This window comes from Tarenaya hassleriana, unplaced genomic scaffold (genome assembly GCF_000463585.1).
Source record: "Tarenaya hassleriana unplaced genomic scaffold, ASM46358v1 Cleome2, whole genome shotgun sequence".
NCBI lineage: Eukaryota > Viridiplantae > Streptophyta > Magnoliopsida > Brassicales > Cleomaceae > Tarenaya > Tarenaya hassleriana.
Genome location: NW_010965372.1, coordinates 8,934,273 through 8,952,694, shown reverse-complemented (window position 1 = coordinate 8,952,694; position 18,422 = coordinate 8,934,273). Strand labels below are relative to the sequence as shown.

At 38.2% G+C, this 18,422-nt stretch overlaps 4 protein-coding genes and 1 long non-coding RNA gene across 5 annotated transcripts; 3 read left to right on the top strand and 2 right to left on the bottom strand.

Annotated features, from left to right (window-relative positions):
- Nucleotides 1-749: 749 nt before the first annotated feature.
- On the bottom strand, nucleotides 750-5,913 carry LOC109116622 (auxin-responsive protein SAUR21-like). The gene is made up of 2 exons (XM_019202480.1): nucleotides 5,783-5,913; nucleotides 750-1,003 (listed from the first exon to the last, which is right to left on the bottom strand). Exons 1-2 carry the CDS (start codon nucleotides 5,852-5,854, stop codon nucleotides 803-805), a joined length of 273 nt encoding a protein of 90 aa, XP_019058025.1. The 5' UTR covers nucleotides 5,855-5,913; the 3' UTR covers nucleotides 750-802.
- Nucleotides 5,914-6,522: 609 nt separating this feature from the next.
- Nucleotides 6,523-7,115, top strand: LOC104813159 (auxin-responsive protein SAUR21-like). Its single transcript, XM_010540703.1, has one exon. The coding sequence runs from the start codon at nucleotides 6,631-6,633 to the stop codon at nucleotides 6,919-6,921; it is 291 nt and encodes a 96-aa protein (XP_010539005.1). The 5' UTR covers nucleotides 6,523-6,630; the 3' UTR covers nucleotides 6,922-7,115.
- A 743-nt stretch (nucleotides 7,116-7,858) lies between these two features.
- Nucleotides 7,859-8,583, bottom strand: LOC104813158 (auxin-responsive protein SAUR21-like). Its single transcript, XM_010540702.2, has one exon. It carries the CDS (start codon nucleotides 8,307-8,309, stop codon nucleotides 8,037-8,039), a length of 273 nt encoding a protein of 90 aa, XP_010539004.1. The 5' UTR covers nucleotides 8,310-8,583; the 3' UTR covers nucleotides 7,859-8,036.
- Nucleotides 8,584-8,750: 167 nt separating this feature from the next.
- LOC104813157 lies at nucleotides 8,751-10,340 on the top strand. Its single transcript, XR_771715.2, has 2 exons — nucleotides 8,751-9,045; nucleotides 9,155-10,340. It is a non-coding gene; the product is annotated as an uncharacterized LOC104813157 (long non-coding RNA).
- Nucleotides 10,341-15,560: 5,220 nt separating this feature from the next.
- On the top strand, nucleotides 15,561-17,101 carry LOC104813156 (NAC domain-containing protein 2-like). Its single transcript, XM_010540699.1, has 3 exons — nucleotides 15,561-15,836; nucleotides 15,950-16,227; nucleotides 16,317-17,101. Exons 1-3 carry the CDS (start codon nucleotides 15,671-15,673, stop codon nucleotides 16,776-16,778), a joined length of 906 nt encoding a protein of 301 aa, XP_010539001.1. The 5' UTR covers nucleotides 15,561-15,670; the 3' UTR covers nucleotides 16,779-17,101.
- The last annotated feature ends 1,321 nt before the right edge of the window (nucleotides 17,102-18,422 follow it).

The window sequence follows — 18,422 nt, the reverse complement described above, 5'->3', positions numbered from 1 at the left end:
AGTTCCTCATTCTCTGCAAGCAAGCTCTCGACCTTCCAGTTGACCTTTTCGTCCTAGGACAATGAAGCCTTGGAAGTCGTGATGTATTTCAGTAGCGTTACTGATATCTAGGTGGATGTTTGTAGCGTTACCCATCAAACTGATGTATAACCAAAGATACCAGAAACGGACAACAAAACTCAGCTGGTGAAATGGCAGATTCTGTTGCGAATCGACTCAAGAACATGATGAAGATATGAATGAATGCAGAAAATAGAAGTTGTGTACGTGTATTCGACTTTCTCTGTCCTTGTTCGAGGGTTTGATGTCTTCTTCGTTTTAGATCCGACCAGGTTTTCAGTGAGTCTGTTTGTGTTTTGAAACTGATACGATAACTGTGGAAGCTGACATACACAACTCCGAAACAACCCAGCATGTGAGCCGTTGACCTGATAAGCAAACATGGAAACTCTCCTCTCCAGAATCTTCGACACTACAAAGAAGGAAAGAACCAAGTTTTGGCTACGTAATGTACATCCACATATTTGACAGATTTCTTGCTGATTTTATCACCAATGTATTAGCCGTTAGATGAGATCCTTATGTGTATATCTCCACTTGTATTACTTCAGAGAAAAATAAGAAGAAAACTTCTCTTCTACTTGTCGTTATTTCTCTGAAAACAAGAAATTGTTCAGAAACAAGACGAACTATTTCTTTCAACAAGGAAAGAGATAGAAAAAAAAAAAGAGTATGTATCTATCTACATCGAGTTCTCCGTCTTTACATCGGGAAAAAAAAAAGAAAAAACGTTCATGTTTCCTCAGGATCGTCTTCCTCCGATCCGGGAAGTTACATCCATGAAAAGGGCTTCGGGACAAGGGATCATCAAGCCGCCCGTAGGATGATTGAAACCGAACTCTTCTTCTGCTTTACTGAGCAGAGCTTGAAACGCGGGCTGATTCAAGTACGAGACCGGGACCAAATACCTCGTTCTCTTGCTCTCCCCCACATATACAGCAAGGAAGTATTATCACTTGTGCCACGTCACTTCGTGCCACGTCACTTGGTCGAATGAGTCTAGGATTGTGGCGAGATTCACTTTGACAGTTAGTTAGTTAAGGCAGTTGTACAGAGGAACTCATATATATGTAGTTTGATAATCGATAATAAAGTTATCAGCTCATTTTCCATTGCTCTGTTTTTCTGTTTCAACAATCGTGAAATGGTATCAGAGCTCTTGTGAGTTTTTCGATTGCAATCGCGTTCTTTCCTGTGTTTTTCCCGAGAAAATCCTCGGCGCTTTCACTCATTTTCTTCAGAAAATTCCTGGTGAACTTCTTTTCGCTGAAATCATGACTACTCCGACGGTGATAGATTGTTTCAGTCCTTACTATCTCAGTTCCAACGATCAGACGAATTCAGTTCTGATCTCTCATCGCCTCAATGGCTGTAACAATTTCAATTCCTGGCATCTCTCCTTCTCAATGGCGCTGGAAGGACGAAATAAGCTCGGTTTCCTTGATGGAACCCTACCTCAACCACCAGATTCAGATCCAGATTCCAAGTTATGGAAGAAGAACAATTTCATGGTATGTTCCTGGATCATGAATTCTGTTTCTGAACAAATTGCTGAAAGTCTGCTGTACTTCAAGAAAGCGAGTGATATGTGGAAGAATCTGCTGAATCGGTATCAACAAACTGATGTTTCACGTCGATATCGGATTAAGCAAAAGTTGAATTCACTTCGTCAAGGATCTGATGATGTTTCCACATATTACACCAAATTAGTAACCATATGGGAGGAATTGAAATCAGTCCAGGCATCTCCGTGTTGTACTTGTAGAAATTGCTCATGTGGAGTTGACAAGAAATGGAAAGATCTGTTTGAAGAAGACTTTGTATTCCAATTTCTCTATGGATTGAATGATGCTTTCGAACCTGTCCGTGATCACATCATTCTTATGGAGCCACTACCAGATCTGGCAAAAGCTTCAGGTATTGTTGTGAAGCATGAACAACAGAAAATGATAAGAGTCCCTGTTTCAACAGATGCTGTAGTTTTCCAAGCATCTACTCAGCCCCAGCAAACTGAAAATGTAGCAGCAGTTGCGGGAGGATTTTACAAGAATCGACAACGTCCCTTATGTACTCACTGTGGACTCTATGGCCACACAGTGCATAAGTGTTACAAGCTCCATGGTTATCCACCAGGATATACTCCTCGAAATACTCATTCTCAACAGATTCAACAGAATCACATGCCTATGCAGAAGACATATACACAAGGGAAGAACACTTTTCAGAGCAAAGGAACTATTGCTAATCTGGTCACTGAACCAGTTCTTGTCACCGGTCAAAGTCAAGTATCTGAAGTGAACACAATGTCCACACAAGAACTTCATCAGCTGTTTTACAAGCTAGGTGCTGCCTTAAACATCTCAGGTCCAAATATTACGGATTGTGGCGCTCCGGAAAACATTAATTCATCTGGTAATCATCTGATCCTATCCTCTGTTTCGTCTGCTTTACATACAAAGGAAACAATCAACACTTGGATAGTAGATTCAGGGGCCACGACTCATGTATGTGCCCATAGATCTCTGATGCATGAACTAAGATCTATCTCACCTGTGATCATCAGCTTACCTAATGGATCTCGATTAACTGTCACTCAAGCAGGGAAAGTAATGATCAATCAACATATTGTTTTGCAAAACGTTTTACTTGTTCCATCATTTTCCTTTAATATCCTCAGTATATCTGCTCTTTTATCCCATAATAACTTTCATGTTTTCTTTACCCCTACCTCTTGTTTTCTTCAGGCGCCTATTCAGGGCTTGAGGATTGGGAAGGCTGACCTGCATTGTGGTCTGTACCTTCTCAAAACCGATTCCCTCTTACCATACGATCAAACCCAGATGTGCAATGCTATCCATGTTGACTTCACAGTCTGGCATAGGAGGCTTGGACACCCTTCTACTCAGAAACTAAAGAACCTTTCATCCACCCTCAAACTCAGCAAAATAACCGAGCCAACGCACTGTGATACATGCCATTTGGCAAAACAGAAGCGTCTCCCTTTTCTTTCAAATAATAATGTAGCCTCTTCCATTTTCGACCTTATTCACATAGATATATGGGGCCCTTTTTCTGTAATGTCCATTGATCCGACAATGCTCAGGAGTTGACATTTACAGAATTCTTCAAAGAGAAAGGGATCATCCATTACTACTCATGTCCGCATACTCCCCAGCAGAACTCGGTGGTAGAAAGAAAACATCAGCACATCTTAAACGTGGCAAGATCTCTGGTTTTTCAGTCTGGGATTCCTTTGCAGTATTGGACTGATTGTGTTCGTACTGCAGTGTATCTTATAAACAGGACACCGTCACCATTATTGGAGAATAAGACACCATATGAAGTACTGAAGAAGCAGAAACCAGATTATGAACATCTACGAGTATTTGGGTGCTTATGTTATGCATCAACATCTGATTCAGAAAGGCATAAGTTTTCTCCGAGGTCGAGAGCTTCAGTGTTCATAGGATATCCCACAGGCTATAAAGGCTACAAGCTTCTTGACCTTGATACCAATGCTGTAAGTATTTCTCGCCATGTTATTTTTCATGAGAATGTTTTTCCCCTTCACACCAAAGATCATTCTGATCAAGATACCATATTCTCTCAAACAGTGTTACCTGTACCTTTCTTTGATCCACCTGTTCATGAACTTGTTCCACATCATCCTGAACCAAACATTCCTGAACCAGAACCAGAACCAGAACCAGAACCAGAACCAGAAAATCCTGAGTCAACTTCTTCTATCGACTCTGATCCTAACTCCTCTATCTTGGTTGTTCCTTCTGAACGTCCTCAAAGACCTACCAAACAACCCAAATACCTTGAAGATTATCATTGCTATCAGCTTGATAATCTCTTAAAACCATCCACTTCGTTTCCTATCTCATCATATCTGACATATGAAAACCTGAGCCCATCATATAAAGCCTTTGTTCTGAATACTACCCTTGAAACAGAACCCAAAACTTATAAAGAAGCTGTGGTTTCTGAAAAATGGCGAGATGCAATGAACACTGAACTCAAGGCCTTGGTGGGAAACGGAACCTGGTCTGTGGTTAGCCTGCCAGAACATAAGCAACCTGTTGGATGCAAGTGGGTGTTTAAAATTAAAAGAAACCCTGATGGAACTGTGGAACGCTACAAAGCTCGGTTAGTAGCAAAGGGGTATACTCAGCAAGAAGGAGTTGATTTCATTGACACTTTTTCTCCAGTAGCAAAGTTAGTCACTGTCAAGTTACTTCTGGCATTAGCAGCAGTGAACAATTGGTCATTAACACAAATGGATGTTACTAATGCTTTTCTACATGGGGACTTAGAAGAAGAGATCTACATGTCACTACCACCTGGATATACTTCGGATCAGAATACAGTTTTGCCAGCACGAGCAGTATGTAGGCTACAGAAGTCTCTATATGGTCTTCGACAGGCATCGAGACAATGGTACCACAAGTTTGCGAGTGTATTGCTGACAAATGGCTTTCGACAATCTCAGGCGGATCATACTCTCTTCGTCAAGCAATCAGGTACTTCATTTCTGGCTTTATTAGTCTATGTCGATGACATAATAATTGCCAGTAATGATCTCGTAGCTGTAGACAAATTGAAGACATTGCTGAAATCAGAGTTTAACATCAAAGATCTTGGTCCTTTGAAATACTTCCTTGGATTAGAGATTGCGCGAGCCTCTTCTGGAATATCAGTATGTCAAAGAAAATATTGTCTCGAACTAATGAAAGATGCAGGATTACTTGGGTGTAAACCAGTTTCAACGCCTATGGATGCTAATATTCAGCTGAGAAAGGATTCAGGAACTCCACTGGATGACATTACACCTTATCGACGTTTGATTGGAAGATTAGTATATTTGACAATAACAAGACCTGATATTTCTTTTGCTGTCAACAAATTGAGCCAATATTTGTCAGCGCCTACATCTGAACATATGCAGGCAGCAAACAGAGTGATCAAGTATCTGAAAAATAGTCCTGGGCAGGGCATTTTTTTCTCGGCTAAATCTGATATGAAGCTTCAAGCATTTGCCGATGCTGACTGGGCTTCATGTGCTGACACAAGGAGATCAATCTCTGGGTTCTCTGTGTTTCTTGGAAATTCCTTATTATCATGGAAATCTAAGAAACAAACAACAGTTTCCCGAAGTTCTGCAGAGGCTGAATATCGATCTTTGGCAAATGCAACTTGTGAACTCATATGGCTAACTCATCTGCTGCGAGATTTTCAGGTGAAGATTACCGATCCTATCAATCTATTTTGTGACAGCAAATCAGCAATTCATATAGCTTCAAATCCGGTTTTTCATGAGAGGACGAAGCATATCGACATAGATTGCCATCTGGTTAGAGATAAATTGCAAGAAGGATTCTTGAAGCTTATGCATGTTAAATCTGAAGATCAGATAGCTGACATGTTTACAAAACCATTGCAACCGGCTGTCTTCAGTCATCTGATGTCAAAACTCCATGTTTCAAGTCTGTTTTCTCCGACACAGACTTGAGGCGGGTGTATTATCACTTGTGCCACGTCACTTCGTGCCACGTCACTTGGTCGAATGAGTCTAGGATTGTGGCGAGATTCACTTTGACAGTTAGTTAGTTAAGGCAGTTGTACAGAGGAACTCATATATATGTAGTTTGATAATCGATAATAAAGTTATCAGCTCATTTTCCATTGCTCTGTTTTTCTGTTTCAACAATCGTGAAAGGAAGCCCTTTGGAGCTGAGGCTCCTCTGCTTAGAATCTTCTTTGCACTCAAAATACTTCTCATCAGAGCCATTTTCTGCAGATGGGTTTTGGAAAAGATGGAGTTTTTTTTTTTATATATATATTGGGTTGAAGAGATGGTTGTGTTCTGGAAATGAACCTTGGAGAAGTAAGTATATATAAAGATATTCAGAGAGAGAGTTGAAAGCTCTGGGGATTGAAGCTGTGGCCTACAAGGACATGTAAGGGGGAGAGTTCACATGTTCCTGTCTCCCTGATGATAAGCCCTGAGTGTTTACGATTGCCTTCATGGATAAACGACGGATGCTATGGTAAAGAGGGTCCATCATCATTTCTGAGATTATAATTGTCATTGGACAACCGCATATGCACTCCACAAGGGTTTGTCCTCTCAATGCTCTGTCCTGATTTCGCAAGAGCATTCAAATCTATCTGAAATGAACTTATGTGGGACCTGAAGCCGATTACCAACAGGGCAACAAGTCTCTGTCCTTATGAAGTTGGCAGACAGTATCACATGCAAAGGCCTTGGACTAGAAAATAGGAAAGGCTTGGAAATTTCAATGGCCAATCTTAGTCAGAAGACTGGCAAAACTGTCAAGTCCCCATCACTGCCGAATTCTTGGGGGGTGAGAGACCGAACCATGTGACGATGCTTTTTAGCTAAAATTACTCTTAGCCATACCAATGCATCTATAAGTACATGTCTACTGAATAGCTGAGCTACACAAGCACTTCTCACAACTTCATAGTAAACAACAAAGCTTCAGTTCAAATCTTCTCTATTAGGAGAAACAGAAGAACAAGAACGTACACCAAGATCCACCCATGGCTTTCCGAGCTCTTCATGTGTTGCAGCCAAAGCAAATTTTCCGGCAAGCGAAGCCCTTCACACCCTCAAACTCTGTCGATGTTCCAAAGGGGTACTTTTCGGTTTATGTCGGGGAGAGCCAGAAGAAGAGATTCTTGGTTCCCATATCATTCTTGAATCAGCCTTCGTTTCAAGATCTGCTGAGAAAATCTGAGGAGGAGTTTGGGTTCGATCAACCCACGGGTGGACTCACAATCCCATGCAGTGAAGCGTTCTTCATCAATCTCATCTCTCAACTCATCAGATGATGGCATTATTAATCTCAGTTTGTAGGAATCTGTACATGTTTCGTCAGTTTTTTTTCTTTTGTCTGAGAGAAGAGAAGACATAAAAATCTCTCCTCGAACGGAACACACAGAGTCGGCTGTTGTAACATTTTTGTTCCCACGTTTTAGTGAGTCATACGATCAAACATCTTGACTATTTAATCAATGATTCTCTATTCAAAATTCCAAAATATTTCGAATTCATGATCGCCTTCGAGCTCCTCAAATGCGACCTTGATTGATGCGTGAGTGTATCTGCATGATTCTTGGATGTTTGTGTTCCCTTTTTCAAAACCCTCCTTCTAAACCCTCTGAATGTGTCCAAGTCTTCGGCATGTTAAGTGTTGGTGAAGAAAGTTGTTCTATCTTTTCTCGACTTGAGCACACACCTCGGTCTCGATCTTCGTCCATGTCTCCTCGATCTTCAACACTTACTTCTCGTGAAACACAAGAAAGCTATCATCTTTGTTAGAAAAGAAGAAACTTACACATCATATCCATGGCTTTCCGGCAATTCCAAATTATTCACGGATGATGTTCCAAAGGGGTACATACCGGTTTACATCGGGGAGAGTTCTTAACGTTCCCCATGGAATGGACTGTATGTGAATCCAATGTTCATCCAGACGTTCCAGCACATGTGTGATTTATCTCTTGGGTTAGAAAGACAACGATCTGGGTTTCTAACCAATTTCATCACCCACAAGGGAGAAGCCGAGTGTCGAATTTGAAGGCCAACTGAACCTGGCAGCTTTGTTTGATCAATGATGTTCTGTCAAGGTTTCGGTAACTCTCACTTTCTCATTTTCTATTTGTCTTGGAGAAGATAATATAATCGGAAACTGCTTCTTAGAACCTTGTGCTTTTTCTGAGTTTCTTGAGAGAAAAGAAACAGATATGTCGAATACTTGTTAGGAAGTGAACTCATAAAATAAAATCTCTGCACTTTGTGTTGATACTCTCTTCTGTTACACAAAAAGATGTATCCATATTGAATTTCTCTCCTACGTAGAAACGAGAAAGAAGTATGTATCTATCTACATCTAATTCTCCGTCTTTACAACGGAAAAAAAAAAAGAAAAAACGTTCATGTTTCCTCAGGGTCGTCTTCCTCCGAGCCGGGAAGTTACATCCATGAAAAGGGCTTCAGGACAAGGGATCATCAAGCCGCCCGTAGGATGATTGAAACCGAACTCTTCTTCTGCTTTACTGAGCAGAGCTTGAAACGTGGGCTGATTCAAGTACGAGACCGGGACCAAATATCTCGTTCTCTTGCTCTCCCCCACATATACAGCTAGAAAGCCCTTTGGAGCAGTAGCTCCTCTGCTTAGAATCTTCTTTGCACCCATGAGGCCTCTCATCAGAGCCATTTTTTTTATTGGTCAGAAAATGTCTGGTTATAGTGCTTCTTCTGCAGATGGGTTTTGGAAAAGATGGAGTTTTTTTTCTATATTGGTTTGGAAGAGATGGTTGTGTTCTGGGAATGAACTTTGGAGAAGTATATATAAAGATAATCAACGAGAGAGTTGAAAGCCCCAAGGATTGAAGGCTATGGCCTACAAGAACCTGCAAGGGGGAGAGTTCACATGTTCTTGTCTTCCTGAATCTTGCATGATTGTCTATTACAGAGACTTGCATGTGTTGTTCTTTAATGTCCAGATTCTGTGAGAGCATTCAAATCTATCTGAAAACAACTGATGTTCGAAGACAGTATCACATGGAAAGGCAATAGACCAGAAAAAGATTGAACATTTCATTGATTTCAATGGCCAAACTTAAAGGGTATCACGTGGATTTGTCCACAGAGACTCCAGCTGCTTCACTTTCAGGGCCCATAGTTGTAGGTAATGGTCCTGCAGATTATTTCAAAAGATTGGCAAAAACAGTCAAATCTCCTTCACTGCCGAATTCTGAGACCAAACCATGTGATGATGCTTTTTAGCAACATTGCTCTAATAAGCCATACAATTGCATCTATAAGTACATCATTTCTCTTACGCATAAACAACGATCATCGTCTCTATCAAACCCTAACTCTTCTCTATGTTTAAACTTCTGTCGATCTCTCCGCCTCAAATCGTGGGAGCTCGCTGGAAGTCACCGGAGGTCATCATCTCCGTCGTCTCCAGCTGCACTATCTCTATTTTGCCTATCCCGTTCTAATTTTTTTTTTGGATTATGTTTGAATCTTTGTTTTGTCTCCTTTGTTTTGAAGACATGTGCGGATCTACGAGCCATTGAAGATGGTAAACTGATCTATAGTCATGTGAATATAGCAACTTCAGTATCGACATGTGCATTTCTACTCCTATGCTTGATTTGTATGCCAAATGTGGGGAATTTGATATGGCGTTGAAAGTGTTTGATGAAATGCCAAGAGAGATATTGTCGTGGGAATGCTATGATTTTCGGGTTTTCTTTTTGTGGGCATTTTACTGAAGCCGTAGGATTGTTTGTGGAACCATTGTTGGACTGTTTCCTGCTCTAGGAGTAGCTGGTGCATTTATGAAAAGGAAAGTTGTTCATGGGTATGACATATTTGAGTGGAAGGCAGCTGAGAATGTGTACAAGCAGGAATTTTCGGCGGCAGCTACATGGAGACTATTGTGGCATGCTTCTCCAACAGTGGAATGGGCTAACCTGGTTTGGTTCAAACAGGTTATTCCTAGGTACGCCTTTGTACAATGGATGGTTATGCAGGGGAGGCTGCCAACAAGAGACAGGTTGATGCGATGGAACGTTACACAAAACTCAACATGTGTGTTGTGCAATGAAGAGGAAGAGACGCATGCACATATAATTTCATATGTTCATTCAGTTTGGAGATTTGGTAGATGTTGGCAGGGAGAATTTGGACAACCCCCTGCCGAGTTAATGAGATGCCATCAGTGGTTGGAACATATCTCGTCGACCGACGGATAGGAAAGAAAAGTTATGCTGAAGACACTAATCCAACATGCGGTGTACGAAATCTGGAAGGAGCGGAACTCTCGCGTGTTCAGAAACGCTGCATCGACTCCTCAAGCCCTTAGCATACGGATTGACAGATTAGTGCGGACTACACTCCTCTCATTACAGCAGGCCGGTCGAAGTAGAAGCAACTTCTTGCTTCAGAAATGGTACTCTTGGACTATAGATTGAGAACTAGTCGTATTCATTGGTAAATTATGTTGCAAACTCATTCCTTTATAGGTTGGCTAGCGAAAGCTTTTAATGTGGATTTTTATCCTGTACTATGTACTACCCATTTTTTAGTAATATATTACACATCTTATCAAAAAGTTGTTCATGGGTATTGTACGAGAATGAGTTTTAGTGATGATTTAGCTGTTAGCACAAGGACATTAGATATGTATGCCAAAAGCAAGTGCATAATCTATGTGAAAAGGGTTTTTGATTCAGACTGTCTGAAGAATGAGGTGACATGGTGTGCTATTGTTGGATGGATGCTTTGTCGAAAATGGAATGATGTCTAAAGCAAAAAGGACTGTTCGTTGAGATGTTGGTCGATGCAGATGTCTCGGTAATGACACCAGTGGCTGTTAGGCACATTCTTAGGGGTTATGTGGTTTTTGCAGATTTGACTCGAGGGAGATGTTGTTTCGTATGCTTGGTTGGTGTTTTACCTGCCTGCTCTTACTCGAGGGAGATGTTGCTTCAAAATATTTCTTCCATGAAAAATTTCTGGATGATCATTTGTTCAATTGCAGGGTTCTTTTGTTATTGGTTTCACTTCTGTTTTGAATAATAATAAGTATATCTTCTCATCATTTCTGTTTAGATTATCGGATTCCTCTGTTATCCATTAAATGCTTAACAAGAGATATTCTTGTTGATGATTTTGTGCAAAATATTATATATTATCTAATACATTATGTTTTGATTAGTTTTTTTTATTTCAATCATTTAATATATTATGTCTTTTGCAAAATATTATATAATTTTGATATTATGTTTCGAGTTAAAAAAATACAACAGTATCATATGGTTATATAATTTTTAGATTTATTAATAATTATTTTTAATATTTTTATGATAAAATTATTTTTTAATTAAATATAAATTAAATTGATGGAGTTTATATTTTAAAATATTTTTATATAATTATTTATAAATTATATAAATATTTTTTATCAAATGACAATATAAAAATTAATTATAATTAATTTTAAAAATTATTTTAAAATTATATTTTTTTGTGGTAATTTATATCAAAACGCAACCGCAACCGTATACAACTATTCACTTTTACTCTCAATCATCACCACCCGCCACTTACAACCTAGTCAATATCAACCGCCCACAATCGCTAGTAAATATTTTGAAAATCGCTCTCAACTGCAATCACAAACACAACAGTACAACCAGTCACACCCTTGTAAAGGATTGCATGAATATGTTTCTTGAAAAAAGTAAGAAGTTGCATGATTGATCTATTCAAAACATCTAATGCATTGGTCATCTTATTAATTCTTAATCACGCGGGTGAAATGATAAGAATGATGGGCGAACAATGTTTGATTTATTAGGGAATTGAAAAGTTTTTAAATTTCTTATATGTAAGGTGCGAGTCATATTAGACAAAGATTTTAAAAATTAAAATGGGAAAGCAAAACAGAAAATATAGAAAAAGAGAAAAATAGAACGAAATCATGTTTATAACTACATTGTTGGAGGACAATCAGATCATGTTACACTCGGAGACTTCAGCGAAAAAACACATGAGGAGAAACAAGACACACACGAAGACTTGCACAAATGGCAACCAAAGATTTGATAGAAATTAATAAAATAAGATATACTTAATACAATTAATATTTGATTTTTTAGTTAATTTTGAATCTCTAATTAATTTATATCCATCATATCTAATGTTTATAATCTCTTCAAATCAATTCCAATCTTTTCAAATTGGTGTTTGTTTCTTTATTAATTTCAACATATTTTCCCTTTAATATTGATTTCGGGAGAATGTAAAAGTCAATACTGAAGAGATGATAGACAAAACCATATAAAAGCCACATGAGTAGAAATTTATTATCTTTAGAAAAATTTGTAGATACCAAGTTTTTTTATATCGTTTTAAAGAGTATTATCCAATTTCAAATATTTCGATTAATCTCATTTTATTATATGATCTCACTTTATCTTGAAACTATAATTACTATACGATCGATGTTGTAAAATTTTACAGAATCAACCCAATTGAAAAAGAGGGAATAAGAAATAAAAATAAGATTCTACAAAGAAATATGATTGATAGAAATATTTCAAACTAGTCAAATAAACTTGAAATATCATTAATTATTAGAAATGATTCAAACTAATCACACAAAATTTGTATATGTGAAATATTAATTTTTTTGCAAGAAAATTGGAAATGAGTAATGAAAAGATTTCGAAGATATGTTTAGTAAAAATATATGATTAGTGAAAAGATATTTAAAAGATTGTCTTAATTCTCTAGCCATTTTTCTTACCTCATAAAAACTCCAAATTCTAGTGTGGCCACAAAAATACGCGTTTTGTTGTCGATTCTGTATGATTTTTATTTTCTGGATTCCATATGATTTACAAGAGATCATGCATTTGTAATTTAGCGTGGCGACAAAATACTGAGAGTACGATATCAACGTAACAACATACGTATGCAACTTGCGTAGGTTATGCGCTTTCGTACGGTCAATTGCGTTTTTAATCGAACAAAAATTATCAACACAATCATTAATTCTTATAATTAAATTTCGACCTGTCGTGTTCTTTCTTTTACAAGACAGGATTCCAATATTCGATCGTTTTATTTCGAATCAAAGATTTTTAATAGCGTTTTGATGACGAATTCTGTTAAAATTCCATTTAAATTTTCAAGTGATTATCGATGAAAATTTTTCAAAAAAATTCCAACGGATTTCAATTAAAAAATTCAGTTAAATCATTTTCAACGGAAGTAGTGGAAAGATTGATGATTTTATGGAAAGTGAATTTGGAGTTTCAATTTCAGAGTTTCTAAGATCAAGTTAGGTTCAAAGTCGGGGTCGAGTAAGTCGAGGTCGGGGTCAACACGGGATCGAGGTAATAGGATTGAGTTTGGAATCTAAAATGTGTTTTGATATTTTGTTTGACAACGGAATTTGGTTGAAAAATTCGTTCATAAATTTCCACGGATATTTCCGTTGAAAATCAGTTGATATTTTCAACGATTTTCAACGGAATATTTTTTTAACGACCATAATACAACAGAATTTATCTATTAAAATTTCGTTAAAATTACAAAATTTTAATAGATTTTTGACCATTGAAATGGATTTATCGATTAAAAATTATATGTTTTATTGTACCTATTACCGTCATCATACTATTGCAGTGGAGAGAGAAAACCAAAAAAACCAAAAGAAATTGGAAATTAATTAATTTTTACACTTTGACAATTGCAACCATTTAAGTACAAAAAGGGAAGAAAAAAAAACGAAACAAATTATGATTTTGTATATATGTCATTTATAATATTTTTATGATATTCGACGGTGACTTCTTAGTAGAAAAATAAATTATGCGGCTTGAGTGAATATGGACTCAAGGAAGACTTTTCTTCTTAATGGCGGCTCTAATTTATTCACAAGTAAAAAAAAAAAGAAGGAAAAAGTTGGCTAATGTTCAATTAACCATGTCGATTTTGTCCCAACCCATTCATTAATTATTGTTTTGCTTTTTTACCTTTTTCGTGAGAGTTGAAAATTATTTAGCATCAAAGTACCATGATGATGATTGCATGCCCGCCCACTAAATTCAATTTATTATTAACAATCCCACAATAGAATATTAGTGGTTTTCAAAATTAGACATTTGCTGTAAAAACTTAATCAGAAATAATTAAATTATAATAGGCGTTACCTTTTTTTTTATAATTGTTTATCCATTAAAAAAACATTTTTCAGTTTATTAGATGTGGCGTGGAGTATGATAAATATATTAAGTTTTATATAGTTGAGTTAGGCATTTTGACACAATGATCCGAAAGAGAGAAATGCGACCGTGACAGAAATTAATGTAATTTACATGTAACGTTAGGATGTATTATTTAAGTATATAGTTATCTCTTTATATTGTAATTATTCATTTTTCTTTAGTTAAAGAGCATCGGAATCAGAGATTGATCCGTGAAAATTGACTCAGCAGCCAAAAACACAGCAGCAAAGCAGCCCCCGCACGTGGACCCAACCACAGCACGACATTGGGCAGACAGAAGGGCATATCCGTCATTTTCCAACACTGTTGAACGTGATCGGGTGCATTGAACCACGTGTCGGAAATCGAAGGTCACGAGTCAGAACTGCTTTTTAGGTCACGCGTGACTCACAGACGTCTTAACTGATGACGTGGCGGCTTCTTATTCGCTGGCCGCGTGGAGGGTCATGTGCCTGTGACAGATAAGCACTTAACGGCCACCGAAAGCGAAAATGCTAATTCCAGTCCCAGCAAAATTGCTATGTCCACTCTCCGTGGATGGGAAGTGAAAAATATCAGTAGCATCTTTTTGGCGTACTTCCATCCGCTTGCCAGGAACCTTCCCTCAGCCTTATCCCTCTTCCTCGCTCTCAATTTCACGCGCCACGTAATATTTTCCTTTTTTTCTTTTTATTCTTTCTTCTTTTTAAATAATCCATAAAATCTCCACATATTATATATATATATACGGAATTAATGGGAGAATTTGGAAAAAAAATATGAGAAGAAAAATACAATTGAACTTTGGAAAGAGAGAGACTCCAAATGTAATGAATATTGATATACAGATACTTTATAGCTGGTCCTTGGACAATTTAAGAACAACAAATTTTTTTTCGCAAATTTCCACTTTTGCAATATATATATACATATATATATATATATAAATTTCCACTTTTTTTTGCTGTCAAAATGCTGGAATGAGTTTATCTGTATATATATATATACTGAGTACGTATTTAATAGCCTTTTTCTTCCAATTTCGTTCAGTATCTTACATATGCTAGTGACGTAAAAGTGATATATATCTTATGGTATCACCACAATTTAATAATCCAAGCAAAACGTGATGCACAGTGATGATAAAAAAAAAAGAAGTTAATTTCTAGAGTCAGATAACCAGTCTCATAAAAATTAAATAAATAAATCTAGCTATACAATCCATGAAATAGGACAAATCATTAGTGAATATGTATGTGGTGGGGGTTTTACGTGCATGTGTGGAGACGACGTGTCAGTCTTATCCACCGTTTAATTCAGACGTTGATTCAACGCTTTGCAGAATTACAGACGAAAGTGGGACCCATACATGGGGACCTGATCGCCGACCGGATACGAATCCCTATGTCACCCTTTAGGTTCGGTCGCATCGGACCGGTCGGATTTAAGTTCCTGGACCGCTCTCAAATCACAAGACGTAAGCAGTGACAACATCACGTCCTTGAGCCTTGTCGCCACGTCACCACCTAACTTCTCCTGTTGAAACGTGTCCTTTTCCACGTCATCACGCGGCGTGACCATCCGCGTGTATTCTAGAAGCTCTCATCTCCTCACAGCTTAATCTCTCGACACGTGTCCCCTCCCTCCCTATATATTCCCGTTCCTCGCCTCATTTCTGAGTTTCAAACGCCGCCGCTGCATTACACAGAGAGAGAGAGAGTCAAGTTGCAGCCGGAGGGAAGTAAGAACAAAAGCGAAGGGTAAAAAGGGAAATAGTGAAAAAAAAATGACTGCAGCGGCGGATTTACAGTTACCTCCTGGATTCCGATTCCATCCGACGGACGAAGAGCTCGTCATGCACTATCTCTGCCGTAAATGCGCGTCGCAGACGATCGCTGTCCCGATCATCGCCGAGATCGATCTCTACAAATTCGATCCTTGGGACCTCCCTGGTACTCATCTATTTTGATTTCGATTAATCCCAAACCGGTTATTTCCGTTCTTATCCACTCAAAATCATCGAATTCCTAAGATGTTTTGAATTTGATTGGTTTGAAATCTACAGGTTTAGCTTTGTACGGGGAGAAGGAGTGGTATTTTTTCTCGCCGAGGGACAGGAAGTACCCCAACGGTTCGCGGCCGAACCGGGCGGCTGGGACCGGTTATTGGAAGGCCACCGGGGCTGATAAACCGATCGGTTCTCCTAAACCGATGGGGATCAAGAAAGCTTTGGTGTTTTACGCCGGCAAGGCCCCTAAGGGAGAGAAAACCAATTGGATCATGCATGAATACCGGCTCGCCGACGTTGACCGGTCTGCTCGCAAGAAAAATAATAGCCTAAGGGTATGAAATTAAATTATGAAAAATAAATCCGTATTTAGTTTTTTTTAATTCTGTATGATTTCTTAATCCGACGGTATTGATTTCCCCAGCTGGACGATTGGGTGCTTTGCCGCATATATAACAAGAAAGGGACTATCGAGAAGCGGCCACCGCGGATGTACGGCGTCGTCGGAGATTTCCCGGCGATGATCGATGCGGTGGAGGAGAAGCCGGTGCTGAAGGCAACGGCGGGGGGGGGGCCGTACAGTATGCCACCGCCGCAGAAGATGGCGAACGATTTCGTGTACTTCGACACGTCGGATTCGGTGCCAAAGCTGAACACGGAATCGAGCTGCTCGGAGCACGTGGTGTCGCCGGAGTTCACAAGCGAGGTTCAGAGCGAGCCTAAGTGGATGGAGTGGACGGTGAAAAGCAACAATGGCGGAAACGATAACAAAGCCCTCGATTTTGGGTACAATTACATAGATGCCACGGTGGAGAACGCGTTCGGAGGGGGTAACCAGATGTGGCCGCTGCAGGACATGTTCACGTACATGCCGAAACAGTTTTAGGGTGCGGACGGTCGCACGGTAACACGAGACCGATGAAATGCGTCGGTCAATGAGTGTACCGATTCGGCGATTGCCGTAGATTTGGAAGATAATTTTTATGTCTTTATTTCTTTTTTTTTGGACCGTCCGATCTTGCGTTAGGGGCCTGATCTGACGGTGTACGGTTGTTTTGGGGGCGTCCGTCGTTTCAATGTGTTGTGTAGTAGGGTACGGGAATATTCTCAGCTCGTCTTTGCTGTCATCATTCGTCATGTGTATTCAGATTTTTGGTTCAAGATTAAGAATCTCATTACATATTTATAGGATATGATATGATTCATGAATCTTTCTTTACTATTTTACTTGATACGGTCAATGAAGCCATTGTTCACTGCATTATGACCGATGTCTTGTTTTTATGTTCGGTTTATGGATATTAGCAACGTTTCCAAAATGAGCCTTGGACGATATAATCTCTTATAGAAAAAAAAATCCAGAAACAGCTTTTTTTTTTTCTGCAAGGCCCGAAATATATAAAATAATTAGACATTGGTTTATTTATGAAACGGGTTTTAATTAACCCAGCCTGTTTAATTGTGGGTTAAACCATTTTATAGTCTGATATTTATTTTATATTTTTTTCACGCAGACATCAAATGCTAGGGGGAGGAGGAGCTTCCCCGCCGTCCGATCATCCAGCAACGGACGACGGAGATTGGTTCTGGTGCCGGTGGTGTTCGTGTTCCAATCTTCCACTTGGGTTTGAGAATATACCAGAATTTGATGCCGAAATAATGTGTTGACATTTGTAATGATATTAGGCTGTTAGCAACGAACTGGCTTCGTTGCCAAGAAGAGAGACGAAATTGTGTTGTTTTTGGACAGCGAAAATAGAAACGCTATCTGTGTCGTTTTTTAAAAAATAAATTAAAATAAAAGTAATTGTAATTTTAAATTGTTTTACATAAATATATAAATATTTACAAATATTGTTCAATAAATAAATTTCTAAACTAAATAAAAGCTATATTGCAATGAAATTGGGTTACTATGTATCGATCTACGCGGCCAACAATTTTGTTGTAATGATTTAAAACACAAATTATTCAGAAAACTACTTTGCAACTAAAATATTTATTAAAAAAAAACTATTTCGTTGAAAAATCGTTGCAATGCAAAATTTTAGCTGTCCATTAAGCTGCCTATATATATGTATATAGTAATTGATACTAAAAATATAATTGATACATCAAAATTACATGCAACTGGTAAAATCAATAAAATCCAAATAATTCACTAACCATTTTTTTTTTTTGAAAAACCAATACAAGTTGGAAAAAAAAAATCTATAGAATATACTAAATCGGAACCGGAAACTGATACTGATTGATAAATAATCTTAAATTTTTTATCGTGGATTTACTTTTATAAAAACTTAAATATAGATAAAATATCATTTTCCATCATCCGCACAAATTGTCACAACAATATAGATTAAAACTTAGAACCACATTATGTGGTAGAATAATCTTTAGGAAACACGACAAAAATGGTTGACTTTTCTCTCTCTCCCACACATCTATCCCTTCCACAAATTCGGTTTTATGGATAAGAAAGAACCGATGTCCATTCTTTTTTAAAGAGATTTGAAAACTCTTAACACTA